This window comes from Mustela erminea, chromosome 3 (assembly GCF_009829155.1).
Source record: "Mustela erminea isolate mMusErm1 chromosome 3, mMusErm1.Pri, whole genome shotgun sequence".
In the NCBI taxonomy this organism is placed as follows: Eukaryota; Metazoa; Chordata; class Mammalia; order Carnivora; family Mustelidae; genus Mustela; species Mustela erminea.
The window spans coordinates 151,113,321-151,131,694 of NC_045616.1; the positions used below are offsets into that span (position 1 = coordinate 151,113,321).

An 18,374-nucleotide genomic window follows, 5' to 3' on the forward strand; every position below is an offset into this window, starting at 1 on the left:
ATCTTGCTCTGTGCTGCTTAATATAAAGCCCTATTCTCCAGGTGCTTTGTGAAAATTACAGTTTTGAGGAGACCTTAGCTCTGACTTGGCCATTTCTGTCTTGTTCTGCAGAGGGAGGGCCAGGAGTTGTAAGGGTTTCACCACATTAAGATTTCTTACTGACATTAATTAGAAGCATCCACTCTATTTTGAAATGTTTTGTTACAGAAAATTTCAGTCCTATGCAGAAGTAGGCAGAAGAATACAATGAAATCCATGTACTCATTCTGCCGCTTTCAATTTAAACCCCGCCCCCCCCCCATAGCGGGTGTTTCAACTCTAATCCCACCCACATGCTCCCCCTACAGGCCGTATTTTGTAAAGCAAGGTCCTGACATCAGAAATTTGTCTCTAAATATTTTAGTATACACTTAGCGCTTAAGACTCTTAATATATAATCACATTATGGTGACAGCATTTACAGAAGTAACATGAACTTCTCAATCATCCAAACTCCAGTCATTGCTCAAATTTCCCCAGTTGTCTTGTGATGGTGCTCTTGTTAAGGCTTATAATTTCTCATCCAGCAACAGATCTCCCGAATCTCTCGTAATTTATACAATACACAACCCCATCATTTTCTTCACGTACTTGCTGTCATTGAAGATGCCGCCACATTTATCCTACAGAGTTCCCAGATTCTGTGCATCGTGACCCTGACAATACCATTACTGCCTCCCCAGGGAAGCCTTTTACAAATGCAAGACCCTGGGCCCCACCCCGGAGGAAGCAGCCTCCACCCCCTACCCCGCTTCCATCTAGATCACCGTCTCACCTCTCATTTTACACACAAGGTCGCCGAGTTCCAGAGTGGCAGAGTGGCCGGTCCAGGGTAACATGGTCCAAACGGTTTCCCTGGAGTCCTGCTCAGGGAACACCATGACCCGAAGCTTGGCTGATTCCTGCCCATCTGTCACCTCTTGCTTCCTGCTCAGAAAGGGTGTCCTGGACTACTCTAGGAATTCTCACCATCTTGAGTTTTAAAAATATTTTATCTCGTCTTAGTGATTCTAGCTCTAAGATATTTATTTTTCTAACTAGTTAGGCTGTTTAGTTGTGTAGATATAAAAGGCATATTGAAGTGTGAAGAGTTACAGTACTTTAGTTGGCAAAGCAAGCTGGCTTTTCCCCAAGACCCTTCTTCATCAACCATTTGACCCCTCTCTGGTTCCATGCCAACATCTACTTGTGTTTACCCTCATCTTATTAATCTGGGCCTCCGATTTTACACGTCTAGTGTTGTTTAAGGCATGTTGAGATGAGAGCAAAATGGTGTTGAGATCCAGAAACACCCAAACCCTGCCTTCACCCCAGTGGGAATCATGTGTCCGTACGAGGTGGAGAGTGTCACAGGTGTCAGCCGAGGCCTTAAGCTGTAGTGGGAAGCCATGAGGAACCGGGAAGAGCTCAAGCCACGCTCGTCACCTTGTAGGGGTTCTGCCATTGTAGCGCACCGAGGAGCTGAGGGTGGGGGCCGGGTGGGAGGCGGCTGCCCCAAGCCTTCTAGGGCCCCAGCGGGGGCGGGCATCGGGTGGGCGGAGCACGGGGAGAGACTTCTCCCTCGAGTAGTCTGGAAACACCTATCCCGGCCTGAGCCTTCCTCTGTCTGAATGCAGAGAGGAGCCCAGCTGCCTCCCTCCGCCGCCGACCCCCAGCTTGAGGCCACAGGGATCTTCATCATTAAAAAAAAAAAAGCAAGGCCAAAGTTGGTGTTTGATCATTTGGTTACAGTTTCCGACCCTGTCGTCAGTTGGGTGAAGTGGCTTTTCCTGCTTACTCTTAAGGATTCTGTGGTCCTGATCTGTATTTGCTGCTGTTGCTACTTTGCAGAGAGATCATCGATAACACCAGCAAAGAGAACGGGATCGACATCATCATGGCCGACAGGACCTTCCACCTGATCGCCGAGTCCCCAGAAGATGCCAGGTGAGGCACGGCCGTTGGCTGCCCGCACACGACACCCTCGCTCCCACTGAGGCCTGGCTGCCGCTCGACCGGCTCTGAAGAGACTGCACCTGATTGTCTAGTTGGGCTTTTCTGTTAGGACGGGTGAAGAACCGAGTCATGAGATGGACGTACTTGTCCCCCGGGGAACCTGTCACTGGGCTCAGGTGTCCAGGAAACACACAAGGGCCAGGATTTCCAGCTTTGAATGCCACTAGACAGACTCCTTGTTATCTTGGCTTAGGCTTTTGTGGTCCCCAGCAGTGTATGTAAATCATGCAACAGCACAGAGCCGAAAGCTCACCCTCTGGAAGCTTCTGAGCATAGCTTGTGTTTGCTTCCTATAGAGTAGCCCATTTAATTCTCACGGCTGCCCTACAAGGTTAATAGCGTTGTTACCATTATTACTGTGACCCGCATTTTACAGAATAGGAGACTCAGATGTGACAAAGGGGAGTATCATTGGTAAAGTCACAAAAGCTCAGTTTCACTGAACGGAGGCATTACGATTCTTACATTTCTTAAGGAGCTTTATTTTTTGACTGAGCTCAAAGGACAGTGGGGTCAGTGTCCATTGGCTGGATCGAATGGTCTCACGTTTCTAGACCCCAGGCGGGGTCCCATCCTTGTGGGAGATGTGGAAAAACAGGAGAGCTGCTGTCTGCCCCCCGGTGTGATGGATCACATGGCCACACACTGGATGAGACAGAGCAAAGCATCTGTTTTCTCCTGCTGCTTTAGGAGCCACAGGACTGTGTTGGAGGTATCTGTCCTCTCCTCTGAGCAAGGCCGGAGAGCATCTTTGGCCTAGATCCTTTATTTCTGACCTCTGAAATCATTCAGATCTTGTAATGAATTCTCAGTGCCTTTCACAGCGACCCCTTTGCCCTTTGGATGTCTCAGTCCATAGAGCACCATGGGAGCAGTTTTAAGGGCAAAGAAAATAATTCTTCCCATGGGAACAAACTAAAACCATGCTTGGATCCATAAATTATGACGCAGACTGGAAAAACAAGCAAACCTGGAATTACAGCCCCTTCATTCCATCTGGGACTCCTAGAGACCGCCCGTGGGTGTTTGTGGTCTGTGGAATGCCCACGGCTTTCCAGCTGAATTACAGGCCCGGTGTTCCAGAGCCATCCTCTCTGTTTTAGGCCATAATGAACTTGCTAAATTTAACATTGAAGACTTTTTTTTTTTTTTTTTTTCCCCCAAGTAGGCTTCACGCTAGGCCAGTACGGGGTTTGGACTCCTGACCCTGAGATTAAGACCTGAGCTGATATCAAGTATTGGATGCTTAACCGACTGAGCCATCCAGGGACCCCAACATTTGCAGTAGTTTAACGGAGAACTTCTTCCCTTGGCCAGTAAAACATATCTTTAAAAATTCCTTTTCAGATCGAGTTAAATCTGACTCAGGAGGAGAAATCTCTCAATTTAAGGGTGTCACCTGAATAGAATGAAAGCCCAGCAAATTTTATTTGTGTGCGTGTGTGTGGGTGTGTGTGATCCCATGTGGCCTACGTCTTGAATATGTGTTTTTCAATGTTGGATTCGGGAAACATTTTTGAGCTTCATAAAGCAGTGACTTAAGTCTTGACTTTGAGTCAATCAGAATTGGTGAAGCAAATTTATATTGAGATGTTTCCCCTGTTTCCCTGGGACTCTGTACACACTGCGTGTTTTCAAGCTCTTGGTCACATTTTTCTCCTTTAGGAAACACTGGAGACAGATTTTAGGAATATCTGAAAAGATATTCCTTAGATCCTTAGATCCTTTGCTATAGATACATGACTTGGGCTTCTAAATAGGTATACATTTTTGGCTTAAGTATCCCATCATAGACACCAAGTACTTGACCTGTGCCATACTTAGTAGGAGCGTATCTGTATGTCTTATTAGCCCTTGCAGGAGGGGGTTGTCCCTACCATCTCACATTTGGCACCTCCTACGTTTTATGGTTGGTTGATCAATGTTGGATTGGATGGATGGATGGATGGACAGACGGACACATGGATATGTGACTCTTTGTGGTCATTTTGCTCAAGCCTGTATGGTGTTTCTAGTTCCATCATGACTTTTGTTCAGCTTGACTTTTCTGGGGTTGATCTGTTTTCCTTTGTTGTCTGATTCTAATGAGGCTGCAAATGAGAAAACTCTTTTTGGGTGAGAATAGAAGAGTTCTCCGGTCAAAATAGCATTCCACTTTCTACTTCCAGCGGTCGTTTTCTGTTTGCAGTTCTCCTATGGTTTTATTCTTACTTAGGTAGAAATGCTATCAGGTGGTCAGAAACCCCATCCTGGGAGTGAGTAGGGAAGACTGACCTCAGTGGGCATCCTGAGGTGGCACTTCACCATCATCGGCCTTCTTACCTTGGAATTTACTTTTTTTTTTTTTTTAAGATTTTATTTATTTATTTGAGAGAAATTGAAAATGGGGGAGATCACAGAGCTTTGGAGAGGGAGACGGAGACTCGCCACTGAGCAGAGAGCCAGGTGTCGGACTCCATCTCAGGATCCTGGGGTCATGACCCCAGCCAGAGCCAGTCACTTAACCGACTGAGCCATGGAGGCACCCCTGTTTTTAAAGAAAAGGCACTTGAATATTTCGTAGGTTATAGATAATACCTTCAAAAAAGATCCTTGGTGTATAAGTGTTTGGGGTGGAACTGAGGATTTCATTATCCTCATTATTCAGTGTCCGGAAGTCTGGGGCAGCTGGAGGAGAGGGTCTCCCCTTGATCTGAAACTGCAGCAGCCGTAGCGAAAGGCATTGCCTGTTTCTTCAACCTTTGCCTATTGGTAGCATGAAACCCACATTTACCCCATGAGGAGTGTCGGCAGATTAAAAACGAAATTGCTAGAGGAAATGTCACTTTCGCAGAGAATGCAGAGAAGGGCATCGGTCACCCCGGTGCCTGTCCAGCAGCTAGCCCCTCTTTGACAGTCTCTCTGTCCTTCCCACAGCCAGTGGTTCAGTGTGCTGAGTCAGGTCCACGCGTCCACCGACCAGGAGATCCGGGAGATGCACGACGAGCAGGCGAACCCGCAAAACGCCGTGGTGCGTGAGCATCATGGGGCGGAGGGAGGTGTCCCAGGGAGGCAAGGGGCCCTGGAATTCCTAGACAACCTTAAGTAAAAGTGTAACAATTAAAGGAATGTTTTGAAAATCATGCAGAAATACAGAATTAGTAGAAGACGATCACAAGTAGTAATAGATTCCAGTCCTCCCGCTTTAAACCATTAAAAGGACCAAAAAGAAAATCCCAAGTTACATGAAATCCTAGAAGCGCATCATACCTCCCTCCAAAGGACTTCGGAATTCTGACTCGGGTTCTTCCGGTCTTCACTCTATCCTGGACGCATACAGAACCATACGGTCGTATTTTAGAAATCAAGTTTTCTTTTCTCCTAAGAAGACCGTAAGATCGAAGTCTCTTAGCGGGGTCTGAGTCTAAATTTAGGGACGGATCCTAGTGTGAGTCAGAAGATTTGTACTGTAGAGAGAAGTCTGAAATACTTTCTAATGTATTCTAAAAACAGACAACATTAATTTATAATTTTTTTTTTTTTAAATGAGAGAACTGTAGATTCTGCCCTGTCTAGAGGCGGTACTCACCACCAGAAGGGGGACCTTTCTTAGATAACTATTACTTTATAGTTAACACAGAAAGGAGAAGTATTTATTTGGTTCTTTAGAGAGCCATAACCCAAAGGATGTCATGGTCATGTGCGCTGTACTGATAGATTCTCTTCCCCCGATTTTTGCTCCTTTTCAGGGCACTTTGGATGTGGGGCTGATTGATTCCGTGTGCGCCTCTGACAGCCCCGATCGGTAAGTTGGGATGCGACTCTCAGCAGAAGGAATGAGCAATCGGCAGGCTCCCCCAGCCCTCTCTGCTTCTGGGCCACTGTCCTCTTTCCTGGGCCATGAAATGATTCAGGGCTGCGTGTTGCACCTGCTCAGTCCCAGGCCAGGTTTATATCCAGAAGTCTTGCTCTCTGGGTATCTTTGGGATGCTGGAGGAGACCATGGAAGCTAATTTAAACACTCAGTTAAACACACACACACACACACACACACACACACACACACACGAGGAATATTCTTCATTCAGATACAGAGGTTGACCCAGGATTCCCAGAGGAAGAAAATGCCTGCTGAGCAAACCAGTATTCCAGCACAGAGAAGGGTGTCTTCCCCTTTCTAAACTTAATAATGAACTCAAGTAGGATTTTGATTGCAGTTTATGTGTAGAGTATTAATAAATTAAACCACAAAGATTTTTCCTTGACATTTCCACCTTATCTGTGCCCTTAAGATAGCATGTTTTGGTTTTGTTTTCTGAAGGCACATCTTCTTTGTGGACGCCCCTGGGAGTCTGTACCATTGACCTTTGTCTGTATTTATCTATTTTTCTTTGCTGCTGTTTGAATCCTGAGTAGGAATCAAAAACGGCTTCTGCGTCTAGGAGCAAAGCTTTAGAAAGTGAACAGAAATGTATTCCAGTTGACGACAAAAATGGTGCCCACTGGGCAGCATTCCCTGGAGTCTCCATCTGCCCCTTGACAGAGGCTCTTCTGAACCACAGACCCATTGTCTCTAGAATCGCCCTACACCATCCTACACCTGGCTCGGGGACCTTACCAAGTGTGTCCCGTCAGTAGCCCAGATTTTATTCTGATGGTCAAGTTCCCACCTTGTCTCCATCTGTCTCCTTCTGAAGGAGGCTCCAGCAGGCTGGGCACGTGAAGATCTGTGCGTAGAACTTTCCATTGCTGTGGGCCCTTCTCTCCATCAAGTTCCCTCCGTTCTCCCTTCCCAACTATAGAAAAATCTTTTATTTTTAAAGAGCTACTGTAAACATTTGAAAACTTGCAAGAAATTTTTCAGTCCCTAGCATAAGCGGTTAGGTGCAGGAATTAGTAGGAGCAAGGGCCTCAGAGAGGCGTGGGCCATTGCCAGACAGAGATGAGGCAGAAAGTAAATTTCCATTATTATGTTATCCCTGACAGAAATGAGGCTCTGTTCAATTGCTTTGAACACATGGACCCAGGTGGCTTTTTGTAGCCAGCATAATGGAAGATGTTCTGTTTACACCTATTTACTGATCTTCTTTTATTACTGGTGTCTGACATTTCATTACCGACCCACAGAAATATCATCCAAGGCAATACCCAGGGGCAGAAAGAAATTTACTTTGGAGAAGCATCAAAAAAAAAAAAAAAATTTCCCCCACCGTCACCTCATTTAGCTTTTTCCGAACCGAGTGTCATCTGGAAAGTTTTGCATGAAGCAATTTTTCCCTTTCCCCGGACCTTCAGAATGTGTGGCTCCAAGTTTAAAGGTTAATGAGGCATAAATAAATCCTGCAGAAGTGAGCAAGAGTTACCTTAGCCTAAAGGACGAACGGCGCTGCGGTTTCCGATCTCTGTGACCGTCCGCCAGGAAAAAGGCATTTGGTCTTGGTTCAAACAGGTGATGCTGCCGGTGGGGCTAAGTCTCTGCTTCCTTCCTGCCCTGTCGCTCAGACCCAATTCGTTTGTGATCATCACGGCCAACCGGGTGCTCCACTGTAACGCGGATACCCCAGAGGAGATGCACCACTGGATCACGCTGCTGCAGAGATCCAAGGGGGACACCAGAGTGGAGGGCCAGGAGTTCATTGTGAGAGGTGACTGCTACCGCCGCTCTGCTTGGTCGGGGGGCCTCTGTCTCCCTTTGCCTAGGTACTGCCGCGTTTCCCACGGGGGCGGCTTTTCTGAGGAATTTTGACTCTGAAGTTGCTTTAAAAAAAATCACGTAAGAGGGGCGCTTGGGTGGTTCAGTCGTTAAGCATCTGCCTTCAGTTCAGACCATGATCCCAGGGTCCTGGGATCGAGCTCCGCATTGGGCTCCCTGCTCGGCAGGAAGCCTGCTTCTCCCTCTCCCACTCCCCCTGCTCGTGTTCCCACTCTTGCTGTCTCTCTCTGTCGAATAAATAAATAAAAATCTTTATAGGGGCGCCTGGGTGGATCAGTGGGTTAAAGCCTCTGCCTTCGGCTTGGGGCATGGTCTCAGGATTTGGAATCGAGCCCTGCATCGGGCTCTCTGCTCAGCAGGGAGCCTGCTTCCCTTCCTCTCTCTCTGCCTCCACATGCCTCTCTGCCTACTTGTGATCTCTGTCTGTCAAATAAATAAATAAAATCTTTATAAAGAAAATGACTAAAAAAAAAAAAAAATCACGTAAGTCATGGTCGTGACCCTTTCCAGCCCATAAGTAGAAATGGGACCCATCTGGAAGCATCCTGCAGATTAGGACCCGGTTTTGGGCGTTTCTTTTGATAGTTTTTAATTGACATTTTCATCTTTTCAGGGTGGTTGCACAAAGAAGTAAAAAACAGTCCGAAGATGTCTTCACTGAAACTCAAAAAACGGTGGTTTGTGCTCACCCACAATTCCTTGGATTACTACAAGAGCTCCGAGAAGAACGCTCTGAAATTGGGCACGTTGGTCCTTAACAGCCTCTGCTCGGTGGTGCCTCCCGACGAGAAGATCTTCAAAGAGACAGGTAACGCAGCCACGTGCCCGCGGCGAGCCTGGCTTTGCTCAGACCGAGGGAGTTGATCTGCTGAAGCTGGCTGGGCTTAGCTCCATGGACACCTAGTATTGAAACCATAGTAAAGGGATGCCTGGGTGGCTCAGTCAGTAAGCGTCTGCCTTCAGCTCAGGCCATGATCCCAGTGTCCTGGGATCAAGTCCCACATCGGGCTCCCTGCCTAGTGGGAAGCCTGCTTCTCCCTCTCCCACCCCCCCTGCTTGTGTTTCCTCTCTCACTGTCTCTTTCAGGTGAATAAATAAAAACTTAAAAACAAAACAAACAAACAAACATAGTAAAGAGGTCCTGCTTACTTGAGTTACACAAATGTTCTTAGGACAATTGCACAAAAACAAAGATTGCCCTGTGGTGAGCTCTCTTTTCCTGTGCTGTGTTTTTCATCTTTTCTATCTCTGTGTCATGAGACTCCTAACGCAGCCCAGGAAGCCTAAATCCTAACTGTCCCTGAGCCTATTAACCTCGTAGATTAAAAAGCAGCCATGTTAGCTTAGTTTTGTTCTCATCAGTATTATGAAAATTTTTCTCGATTGGGTTCTATTGCTAGTTGTGATTTTATGCTTTTTTAAGATTTTTAAAATTTATTTGATAGAAAAAGAGAGCACATAAGCAAGGGGGAGGCACAGCGGGAGAGACAGAGCAGGTTTCCCGTGGAGCAAGAGCCCAGTGTGGGACTCGATCCCAGCACCCTGAGATCATGCCTGAGCCCAGCGCCCTGAGATCATGCCTGAGCCCAGCGCCCTGAGATCATGCCTGAGCCCAGCGCCCTGAGATCATGCCTGAGCCCAGCGCCCTGAGATCATGCCTGAGCCCAGCGCCCTGAGATCATGCCTGAGCCCAGCGCCCTGAGATCATGCCTGAGCCCAAGGCAGACGCTTAACCGACTACACCACCCAGGCGCCCCGATTTTTGTTTTTAATCCTTTGTTCCAAAGGATCGCTTGTTTCTGGACACACAAACGCCTTGCTTAGCACAAGTGCTTTCTTCTCAAGGCAGAGTCTAAGGAAAGGAAACAAAGAGGAAGGGATAAGGAGTGTCAGAAAGGGAAGGAAGCGTTTTCACGCTGGTTCCAGCGCCTTGAAAGCAACTTAGTTTATGCTTGTTTTGTTTTTGTTTTTGTTTTTGTTTTCCAGAGCAAATGTTACCACTTATTTATTTATATTTTAATTTATTTGAGACAGAGAGCGAGTGCACGAGCAGGGGGGCGGCAGGGGGAGGGAGAAGCGGGCTCCTCGCTGAGCAGGGAGCCTGACATGGGGCTGGATCCCAGGACCTGAGCCCAAGGCAGAGGCTTCACCCACGGAGCCGTCCAGGCACCTCTGTTACCACTGATGTATTTAATCCTGGGTTTTACTGGTTTGTGTTTGTCTTCCCCTCCACCGTAAGCTCCTCCAGGCAGTGGGCAGATACACGGGTTGCCTGGCACACTGGGGAACTCGTCGAGCGCTGCTGAATTGCTGCTGGGTTGCTGGGCGGTGGGGGAAGGGCCCTCCGTTGGGGGCGGGGTGGGGGGCAATGACGTCACTGCGCTCGTGCTCTGCCGTAGGCTACTGGAACGTCACCGTGTACGGACGCAAGCACTGCTACCGGCTCTACACCAAGCTGCTCAACGAGGCCACCAGGTGGTCCAGCGCCATCCAGAATGTGACGGACACCAAGGCCCCTATCGACACGCCCACCCAGCAGCTGATCCAGGACATCAAGGTAAGGGGCCACCGAGCTTGCCGGGGTGTGTCACCGTCGCTCGCAGATACCCCCCCATCTCTTGGAACATCAAGATGTCGGTCACGCTCCATTTTTATTCCATCATCAGAACTAACTTGCAATTAATTTTCTTTTGGAAGATCGTGGCTTTTAGAAATCTAAATACGAGCACTTAAGTGAAATTTGACCCTAAAAGTACTTTGTGTCCAGGGGTGTGGCAGGTGTGGCTGCCCAGGCAAACCCGGGTGCTGGGCTGTGCATACCGAGGGAGGATGGTCTGTGGTTTGGGGTGTAGGGTTCCCCATCTGAGGGACCTGGCGTGATCTGTGTGGGGATGTCCTGCTGCCACAGGTCACCCTTCAGCCCCGGGATAGGGACCTTGTAGGAGCAACACAGTAATTCTCTTACTGAGAGTTCCTGGAGCCCACGGGGGATTCACCAGCAGCCTGGATGGGTCTAGAAAACCTCTGGAACCTTTATTAAGCACCTCCAAACTCACGGGAAGCTTCCAAGTCTCTGGACCAACACTGACCTTGTTAAATTGTAATTTCATTTTTATAAAGATGAACCGCTCAGGGAGGATACACTGAACGAGTAATTACTTGGGAGCCATGCACAGAAATTGCTGCGCTCATTTTTCAGGAATGGAAATGGAGACATGGAATATTCTGGCTGCGTTGTTCACGCAGATGGTCAGTCCCTGATGCAGAACCAGGTCGAGGGGATTGTTCTTACTGCTCTTTCTCTACGTTATCCATCAGATAGATTTCTGATACCAAAGAAAGAGCCGGAACAGTGACAGAAAAGATTTGAGAATGATAAGACAGGTGTTTGTTGATCTGCATCACAAGAAATGAGCTCCTCAAATCCAGGAGGCAAGCTCAGATTTCGTAGAGGTGGGACAGGGTCTAATATGTCTGTAAGATATCATTTCCCACTGAATTCAAGTCACAGCACACACAAGGTAGTGTTCTGGGTGTTTGGAGCTGAATTCCACCGAGTCCGTTATTCTCCAAGACTCTGCAAATTCCATGACACCCACGATGCTAAATGGTAGCGATTTCATTTCTGGCATTTAAAAAAATTATTTCTGAATTTGTTTTGTTTTTTTTTTTTTTTTGAGAAAGGAGTGAAAACTCATCAGCTGAACGTTCTCTTCAAAGCTATGACTTACCTATTCTTATATCTCTAATTTGAAAGTTGTCATTAAAAAGAGTAATAGAATTTTCCAAATATGAAACAACCCTCTTTTAAAAATTAGGTTGCCCTAATTAAGTCCATACAAAATTGTTGAAATAATTAAAGTTTTTTTTCCCCTTGGCTTTCAGTTGGGTGTTATTAAAAAAGTTTCATAGTGGAAATTACTGCGATAGAATGATTCATTGCCTGTCCTCCCAACTTTTCTGTTTATCTAACGTTCTTAAAGGAACTTTGCCTTCTTAAAATCCCAAATTAACATTTAAGGAACCTTAAGTACAGGATGAATTTCTATGAAAAGATCTCTTAAATTTCAAGAAAGAGAAGGCAGGCATGTTGAAGAATCATCTGTCTAATAACATATCAACATGTGTCATTTTCAAGGTATAGAAAAAATACAAAAGACCAATTAAAGAACAAAGTAATGTTTTTCTTTTTTTTTTAAACAGTTTATTTATTTGACAGGCAGACATCACAAGTAGGCAGAGAGGCAGGCAGAGAGAGAGGAAGGGAAGCAGGCTCCCTGCCGAGCAGAGAGCCCAGTTATGGGCTCGATCCCAGGACCCTGGGATCATGACCTGAGCTGAAGGCAGAGGCTTTAACCCACTGAGCCACCCCGGTGCCCCAAAACAATGTATTCTTTAAGCGAATTGTAGATAAAAATGCATGGTTTGGCTAAGTGTCTGATGGCTAAATAGCAAAAGAACTTTACTTTTTGGAAGTATGCATAATCTCTGGGGAAAATATTTTCAGTAATATGGGAAAATATATACACTTGAAATGAAGAGAATGAGTTGTGACAAAAATGCACACTTGTGATTTGTCTTCAAATGCAGATTGTGGGTATCTTCACGCTTGATATATTTTTTTTTTAAGATTTATTTGAGGGGCGCCTGGGTGGCTCAGTGGGTTAAAGCCTCTGCCTTCGGCTCAGGTCATGATCCCAGGGTCCCGGGATTGAGCCCCGCATCGGGCTCTCTGATCACCTCCTCTCTCTCTGCTTGCCTCTCTGCCTACTTGTGATCTCTGTCTGTCAAATAAATAAATTTAAAAATCTTTTAAAAAATAAATAAATAAATATTATTTGAGCCAGAGAGTGCCCGGGCAGAGGGAGTAGGAAAAGCAAACTCCCCACTGAATATGGAGCCATACTCTGGGGTCAGGCTCACAACCCTGAGATCATGACCTGAGCTGAAACCAAGAGATGGATGCTTAACTGACCGAGCGCTCCGGGCGCCCTAAAACTAGCTCTGTTTTTTCAAGTAGGCTCCATGCCCAGCATTGAACCCAATGCGAGGCTTGAACTCAGGTCCCCGAGATCGAGACCTGAGCTGAGATCAAGAGTAGGATGCTTAACCAACCACCTCGGTGCCCCCGTGCTTGATATTAGTAATGCTAGATTGTCTAGCATCTCCTGGACGCTTTAGACTCTGGAAAACGTTCACATGTGGGAGAACACAGATTGCTAGGACACCTGGGTAGCTCAGTCGGTTAAGCTCCTGCCCTCGTGATCTCAGCTCAGATCATGATCCTCAGGGCCGTGAGATCGAGCCCCAATGTTGGCTCCTCTCTAGGCATGGAGTCAGCTTGAGAGTCTCTCCCTCTGACCCTCCCCACCTGCCCATGTTCTCTCTAAAAAATATTTTAATTAAAAAAAAAAAAAAAAGAATACAGAGGCTTTTGTTCTTGCACACACGTGTGTTTTGGGTAAGCTTGCTGGCTTTAGCGGGTTCTCTGTTTTCAAGGAGAACTGCCTGAACTCCGACGTGGTGGAGCAGATTTACAAGCGGAACCCCATCCTCCGCCACACGCACCACCCCCTGCACTCACCGCTGCTGCCCCTGCCCTACGGAGACATCAACCTGAACCGTGAGTGCCGGGGCCCACCGCGCTGGGCGGCCCGACACCGTTCTGTCCTCCATGGCCGCTCCTTGGCTCTTTCCCATCAGCACGTGTTGTTTGTGGTGTCGTAGCATTGTTGAACTAGAAGAACAGTGGTCAAGGGGGTCAGGAAATGCCCGCCCTCCCTGTGGACTCAGAGTTGCCTGAATTTACTAGAGAACCAGATCCTGAAAGTCTTGCACTGCAAAGCAGGAACCTGTTTGGCAATAGGCCCACTTTTTAAGCGAGCGTTTTGTTGAGGGAAGGAGTTCGGTTATAGAACAAAACAGCATAACTTGCCCACCTCTGTGTTCAGCATTGTTTGTCTGATTCGAAGGTGTAGGGTCGTGGCGAGCACCGTGTCCCGAAGCCGCCGTCTGTCCCCATCCCTTCCCCGTGTGTGTGTGTGTGTGTGTGTGTGTGTGTGTGTTTGCTGCTCTGATTCCAGCGTGTCCAGACCCCCCGTGTAAAAACTTGTGTGTGTTCTGCTTCTCCTAGTGCTCAAAGACAAAGGCTACACCACCCTTCAGGACGAAGCCATCAAGATCTTCAATTCCCTGCAGCAGCTGGAGTCCATGTCTGACCCCATCCCCATAATCCAGGGCATCCTGCAGACAGGGCACGACCTGCGCCCGCTGCGGGACGAGCTCTACTGCCAGCTCATCAAGCAGACCACCAAAGTGCCCCACCCGGGCAGCGTGGGCAACCTGTGCAGCTGGCAGATCCTGACGTGTCTGAGCTGCACCTTCTTGCCCAGCCGGGGGATCCTCAAGTACCTCCGCTTCCATCTGAGGAGGTAGGCGACGGCTGGGCCGTGCGGTCGCGCGGGGGCTGCGCCAGGTTGTAGCTCGGAGGAGGACGCCTGGCGTGGTCCTGTGCTCAGGTCCCTTGAACAAGCCACACGAGGCTGCGGCAGGGACCGGGTCCCTTTCAGCGTGGTGTCCTAACATCCGAGGCGTGGAGTCCATTTAATTACTACCACCTGAGTAAATGGAGGGGGCAGGCCTGGGTACTGGGATTCGGATCAAACAGGTAGAGAGATTCTGACTCGGACTCTGATGAACCACGGAAAAACGGTTTTCATCCCACAGTATGAGACAGGACTCTGGGCAGCGCGGCAGAGGTGAGCTGGCAGCAGAGCTGCTCCCCGCCCAGTGCTGGCTCTCTGGGACTTTTTATTATTATCATTACTTGAATTTAAACAAAACCTGCACAGAAAGTGGCCCGTGTTTGCTTTGCACCACGTGGGGTTCCCTCGGGGGGGTCCTTTGCCCTCCGAGTGCTGAAAGCAGCCCGGCGCCCAGACGCCAGCCAGCCTCAGTCTAGCAATTAACAGTGAAGTGTTTGTCTCCTAGGATACGGGAACAGTTTCCAGGAACCGAGATGGAAAAATACTCCCTCTTCGTTTATGAATCTCTCAAGAAAACCAAATGCAGGGAGTTCGTGCCTTCGCGGGATGAAATCGATGCCCTGATCCATAGGCAGGAAATGACGTCCACGGTGTACTGCCACGGGGGAGGCTCCTGCAAGATCACCATCAACTCCCACACCACGGCCGGGGAGGTGAGGGAGAAGCCCCTGCCTGGCGCCTCACTGCCAGGGCACAAAAGTCAGGAGGGCTGATCATGGTTAGGCAGGCTCCCGCGTGGCTGTGTTGTGCACAGCGCAGCAGGTGTAACCTACAACAAAACTCATGTATAAAGAGAGAAAAATACGTATCAAACATGAGTAGAAACACAAAAATGAGGCAGGTGCATATCTGGTAGAGAGTGTGTGGCTGACTCAGGGGTGCCCGCCAGGACGTGGGCTGACCGCAGCATCTCCGTGAGGAGGGGTCTCTGTTGTACGAGTATCTACAGTGATGAGTCAGATGAGCATATTGTCTCCACCCCCCCTTTTGTTTTTTTAAAGATTTTTTTTTTTTAATTTATTTATTTGACAGAGAGACATCACAAGTAGGCAGAGAGGTGGGCAGAGAGAGAGAGAGAGAGAGGAGGAAGCAGGCTCCCTGCTGAGCAGAGAGCCCCATGCGGGACTCGATCCCAGAACCCTGAGATCATGACCTGAGCCGAAGGCAGCGGCTTAACCCACTGAGCCACCCAGGCGCCCTTCCCCCTTTTTTAAAATTGAAATTTAGCATTCTAAAACCATGGGCTAAAAGAAGTAGGGGATAATATCCAGAAAAGCTTCTGGCATGGAAAGGAGAAACATCAGTGGAACCCATTGTTTCTTGGAAGTTGATGAATGTATCAGACAAAAGAGAGGGCTTGAGTTTTTGTGGGCCTCTCCTCCTAGTAGGGGTTTGCAGGAACTTTGTCCGGCATCTGTCTCTACCAATGGGCAAAATGCTCTGTGTTCTTTTTTTTTTAACAAAGACAAGAGAAACCTGATATGTGGAGAACAGTGGGAAAAGAGCACTTTGGAAATTCTGGGTGACCACACATGACAGTGTTAGTGGGGGAGCTCCTTGGACCCTCACATGCCAGCGACTCACTCGGGGCTCCGGTGAAGCCACATTCCAGGACCAGATGCTGGAAGCTGAAGACTTTGGGGTGTATCTTGCAGGTGGTGGAGAAGCTGATCAGAGGCCTGGCCATGGAGGACAGCAGGAACATGTTTGCCTTGTTTGAGTACAACGGAAGCATCGATAAAGCCATTGAAAGCCGAACCATCGTCGCAGATGTGTTAGCAAAGTTCGAGAAGTAAGTTCCGTCTCCCTGGGATGCCAGCAGATGGAATAAATTAAGAGCAAAGTTGAGGATTGCTTTTGGCTTCAGTTTTTAGCTCTCAGGGTGCCTTTGAGTTCCTGTTCTTTTACTTGTGTTGAAGCACATTGAATTTCTCATCGCTCCCTGCTGCCTGTTTTTCTTGATTCCTAGATAAAGCCCCTGTCTCAAATAAGGTTCAGCTCACCATTGTTTTTTTACCCCATTTGCTCAGTCCCCTGTTCTACACACTGTCTTGGAATTTCCAGATTGTAGGCTTTTCACTTGTCACTGGCTTCAAAACAGGCCAGCAGCCACAGGCAAACTCAGACACTTTTCAGACTGCATTTTATATCTCTCAGACCTGTAATGTTCGATCTAGGACTTTCTTAACCCTTAAGTAGCACAAAAGGTGCTATGGAGGCTGTGTTTATACTGAACAGGAATATTTTTGTAAATATTGTCCTTTATTTGAGGGGTAGTAAAGGGAACGAAGATAGAACCTTTGTTTCTTTTCTATGGATTGAGCATTATGTTGAGCCGGTACTAATTTGGGGCCTGCAGAAAATCCTTGTTAGCACAGTGTAATTGAAGGCTGCCCGTTTGTTGTCTTAAAGTGAGACCAAAATGAAAGCATGATTTTCACTTCTGGCTAAATACAGTTGTTAGGGAATGAGTCATCTAAAGTCAACCCCTTGTGGCACCAAAGGGCCATTTGTCCTTTTGCTTTCTGAACCTCCCCTGCCTTCTGTCTGTAGGCTGGCTGCCACATCAGAGGTGGGGGACCTGCCCTGGAAATTCTACTTCAAACTTTACTGCTTCCTGGATACAGACAACGTGCCGAAAGACAGCGTGGAATTTGCATTTATGTTTGAACAGGTAGAAGGAACTTTCAGAAACAGGTTCCTCTGCGGGGGGAAGGGGGGAGCAGACCTGAAAGCCAGTCACACTCTTCCTAAGTCTGCGGTTGGTCTGGAGGGGCGTGAGTCCTGGCGGTTTCCCAGCATGCCCAGGGCGGCCGCTCCTTCCTGCATCTCTAGAATGAGACCACGACGCATGCTGTGTGAGGTCCTGTGCTAAGATCTGTTCTAGCTGGGAGGAGAGAGACATTCAGGGATGAAATACATGTTAGATGCCGCCCGTGCTAGGGAGAGATTTTAAGCAGCAGAAGGGGGGGTGGGTACGGTTGTCTGGGAAGGTGACATTGGAGGGAAATGGTGACAGATTTCAGGTCACGCACCCCTAACACTGCCGCCTGCCTCCTTTAGGCGCACGAAGCGGTTCTCCGTGGCCACTACCCAGCCCCCGAAGAGAACCTGCAGGTTCTCGCTGCCCTGCGGCTCCAGTACCTGCAGGGGGACTACTCGCTGCACGCGTCCGTGCCCCCCCTCGAGGACGTCTACTCCCTGCAGAGGCTGAAGGCCCGCATCAGCCAGTCCACCAGAAGCTTCACCCCGTGTGAGCGGCTGGAGAAGAGGCGGACGAGCTTCCTGGAGGGGACGCTGAGGCGCAGCTTCCGGACAGGGTCCGTCGTCCGGCAGAAGGCGGAGGAGGAACAGATGCTGGACATGTGGGTCAAGGAGGAGGTGTCCTCGGCGCGGGCCAATATCATTGACAAATGGAAGAAACTGCAGGGAATGAGCCAGGAGCAGGCCATGGCCAAGTACATGGCCTTGATCAAGGAGTGGCCAGGCTACGGGTCGACACTCTTCGACGTGGAGGTGAGGACTGACGGCTGCGTCTCTGATTGCCTGGCCCGAAAGCACACACGAGTGTGGCTGTGGCCGAGTACGTGGGGCTCGGGGCCTTTGCTGGCCCCCAGCATGGCTGGGTTGGAACCTCTGCTTTCTCGCCCCCTGTTGTTAGAGCAACTCCCCCTACTCTTCACCATTAACACACCCTCTCATTCACTCGTTTTCCTCCCTTGCAGTAAATGCTTTCACAGTGTGAGCAGGGAATGGAAAATTAAGGGGTCACCTCTTCTTAAATACCTTATGTTCTTTCTTACAGAAGCTACAGATAGATTAAATCAAAAAGCGCTGGTAAAAACCAGCATTTAATATTTTAAAAAAATGTTTAGAGTTATGTACATGAAATTAGAAACTGTGGATACAGTTGACCCTTGAACAATACGTTTGACAATCTGTGAATAACTTTTGACTTCCTAAAATGTAACTACGAATAGTCTGCTGTTGACTGAAAGCCTGACCAGTAACAGAGTCTAACATATTTTGCACGTTAGATATTACATACATACATACATACATACTGTATTCTCACACTAAAGCTAGAGAAAAAAATATTGAGA

The 18,374-nt window shown here is 48.1% G+C and overlaps 1 protein-coding gene across 2 annotated transcripts in view; it reads left to right on the forward strand.

Moving 5' to 3' along the window:
- MYO10 (myosin X) overlaps positions 1-18,374 on the forward strand; it is a 212,994-nt gene that overhangs the window by 190,184 nt on the left and 4,436 nt on the right. The window contains exons 28-39 of one of the 2 annotated variants that reach the window (XM_032337728.1): positions 1,870-1,965; positions 4,951-5,044; positions 5,763-5,818; positions 7,516-7,658; positions 8,340-8,534; positions 10,126-10,283; positions 13,229-13,349; positions 13,860-14,157; positions 14,717-14,924; positions 15,927-16,063; positions 16,825-16,945; positions 17,335-17,787. In XM_032337728.1, coding sequence (XP_032193619.1) covers positions 1,870-1,965; positions 4,951-5,044; positions 5,763-5,818; positions 7,516-7,658; positions 8,340-8,534; positions 10,126-10,283; positions 13,229-13,349; positions 13,860-14,157; positions 14,717-14,924; positions 15,927-16,063; positions 16,825-16,945; positions 17,335-17,787 — 2,080 coding nt within the window. Of the gene's footprint in view, positions 1-1,869; positions 1,966-4,950; positions 5,045-5,762; positions 5,819-7,515; positions 7,659-8,339; positions 8,535-10,125; positions 10,284-13,225; positions 13,350-13,859; positions 14,158-14,716; positions 14,925-15,926; positions 16,064-16,824; positions 16,946-17,334; positions 17,788-18,374 lie in introns of both variants that reach the window. The other variant, XM_032337727.1, reaches the window with a different exon arrangement.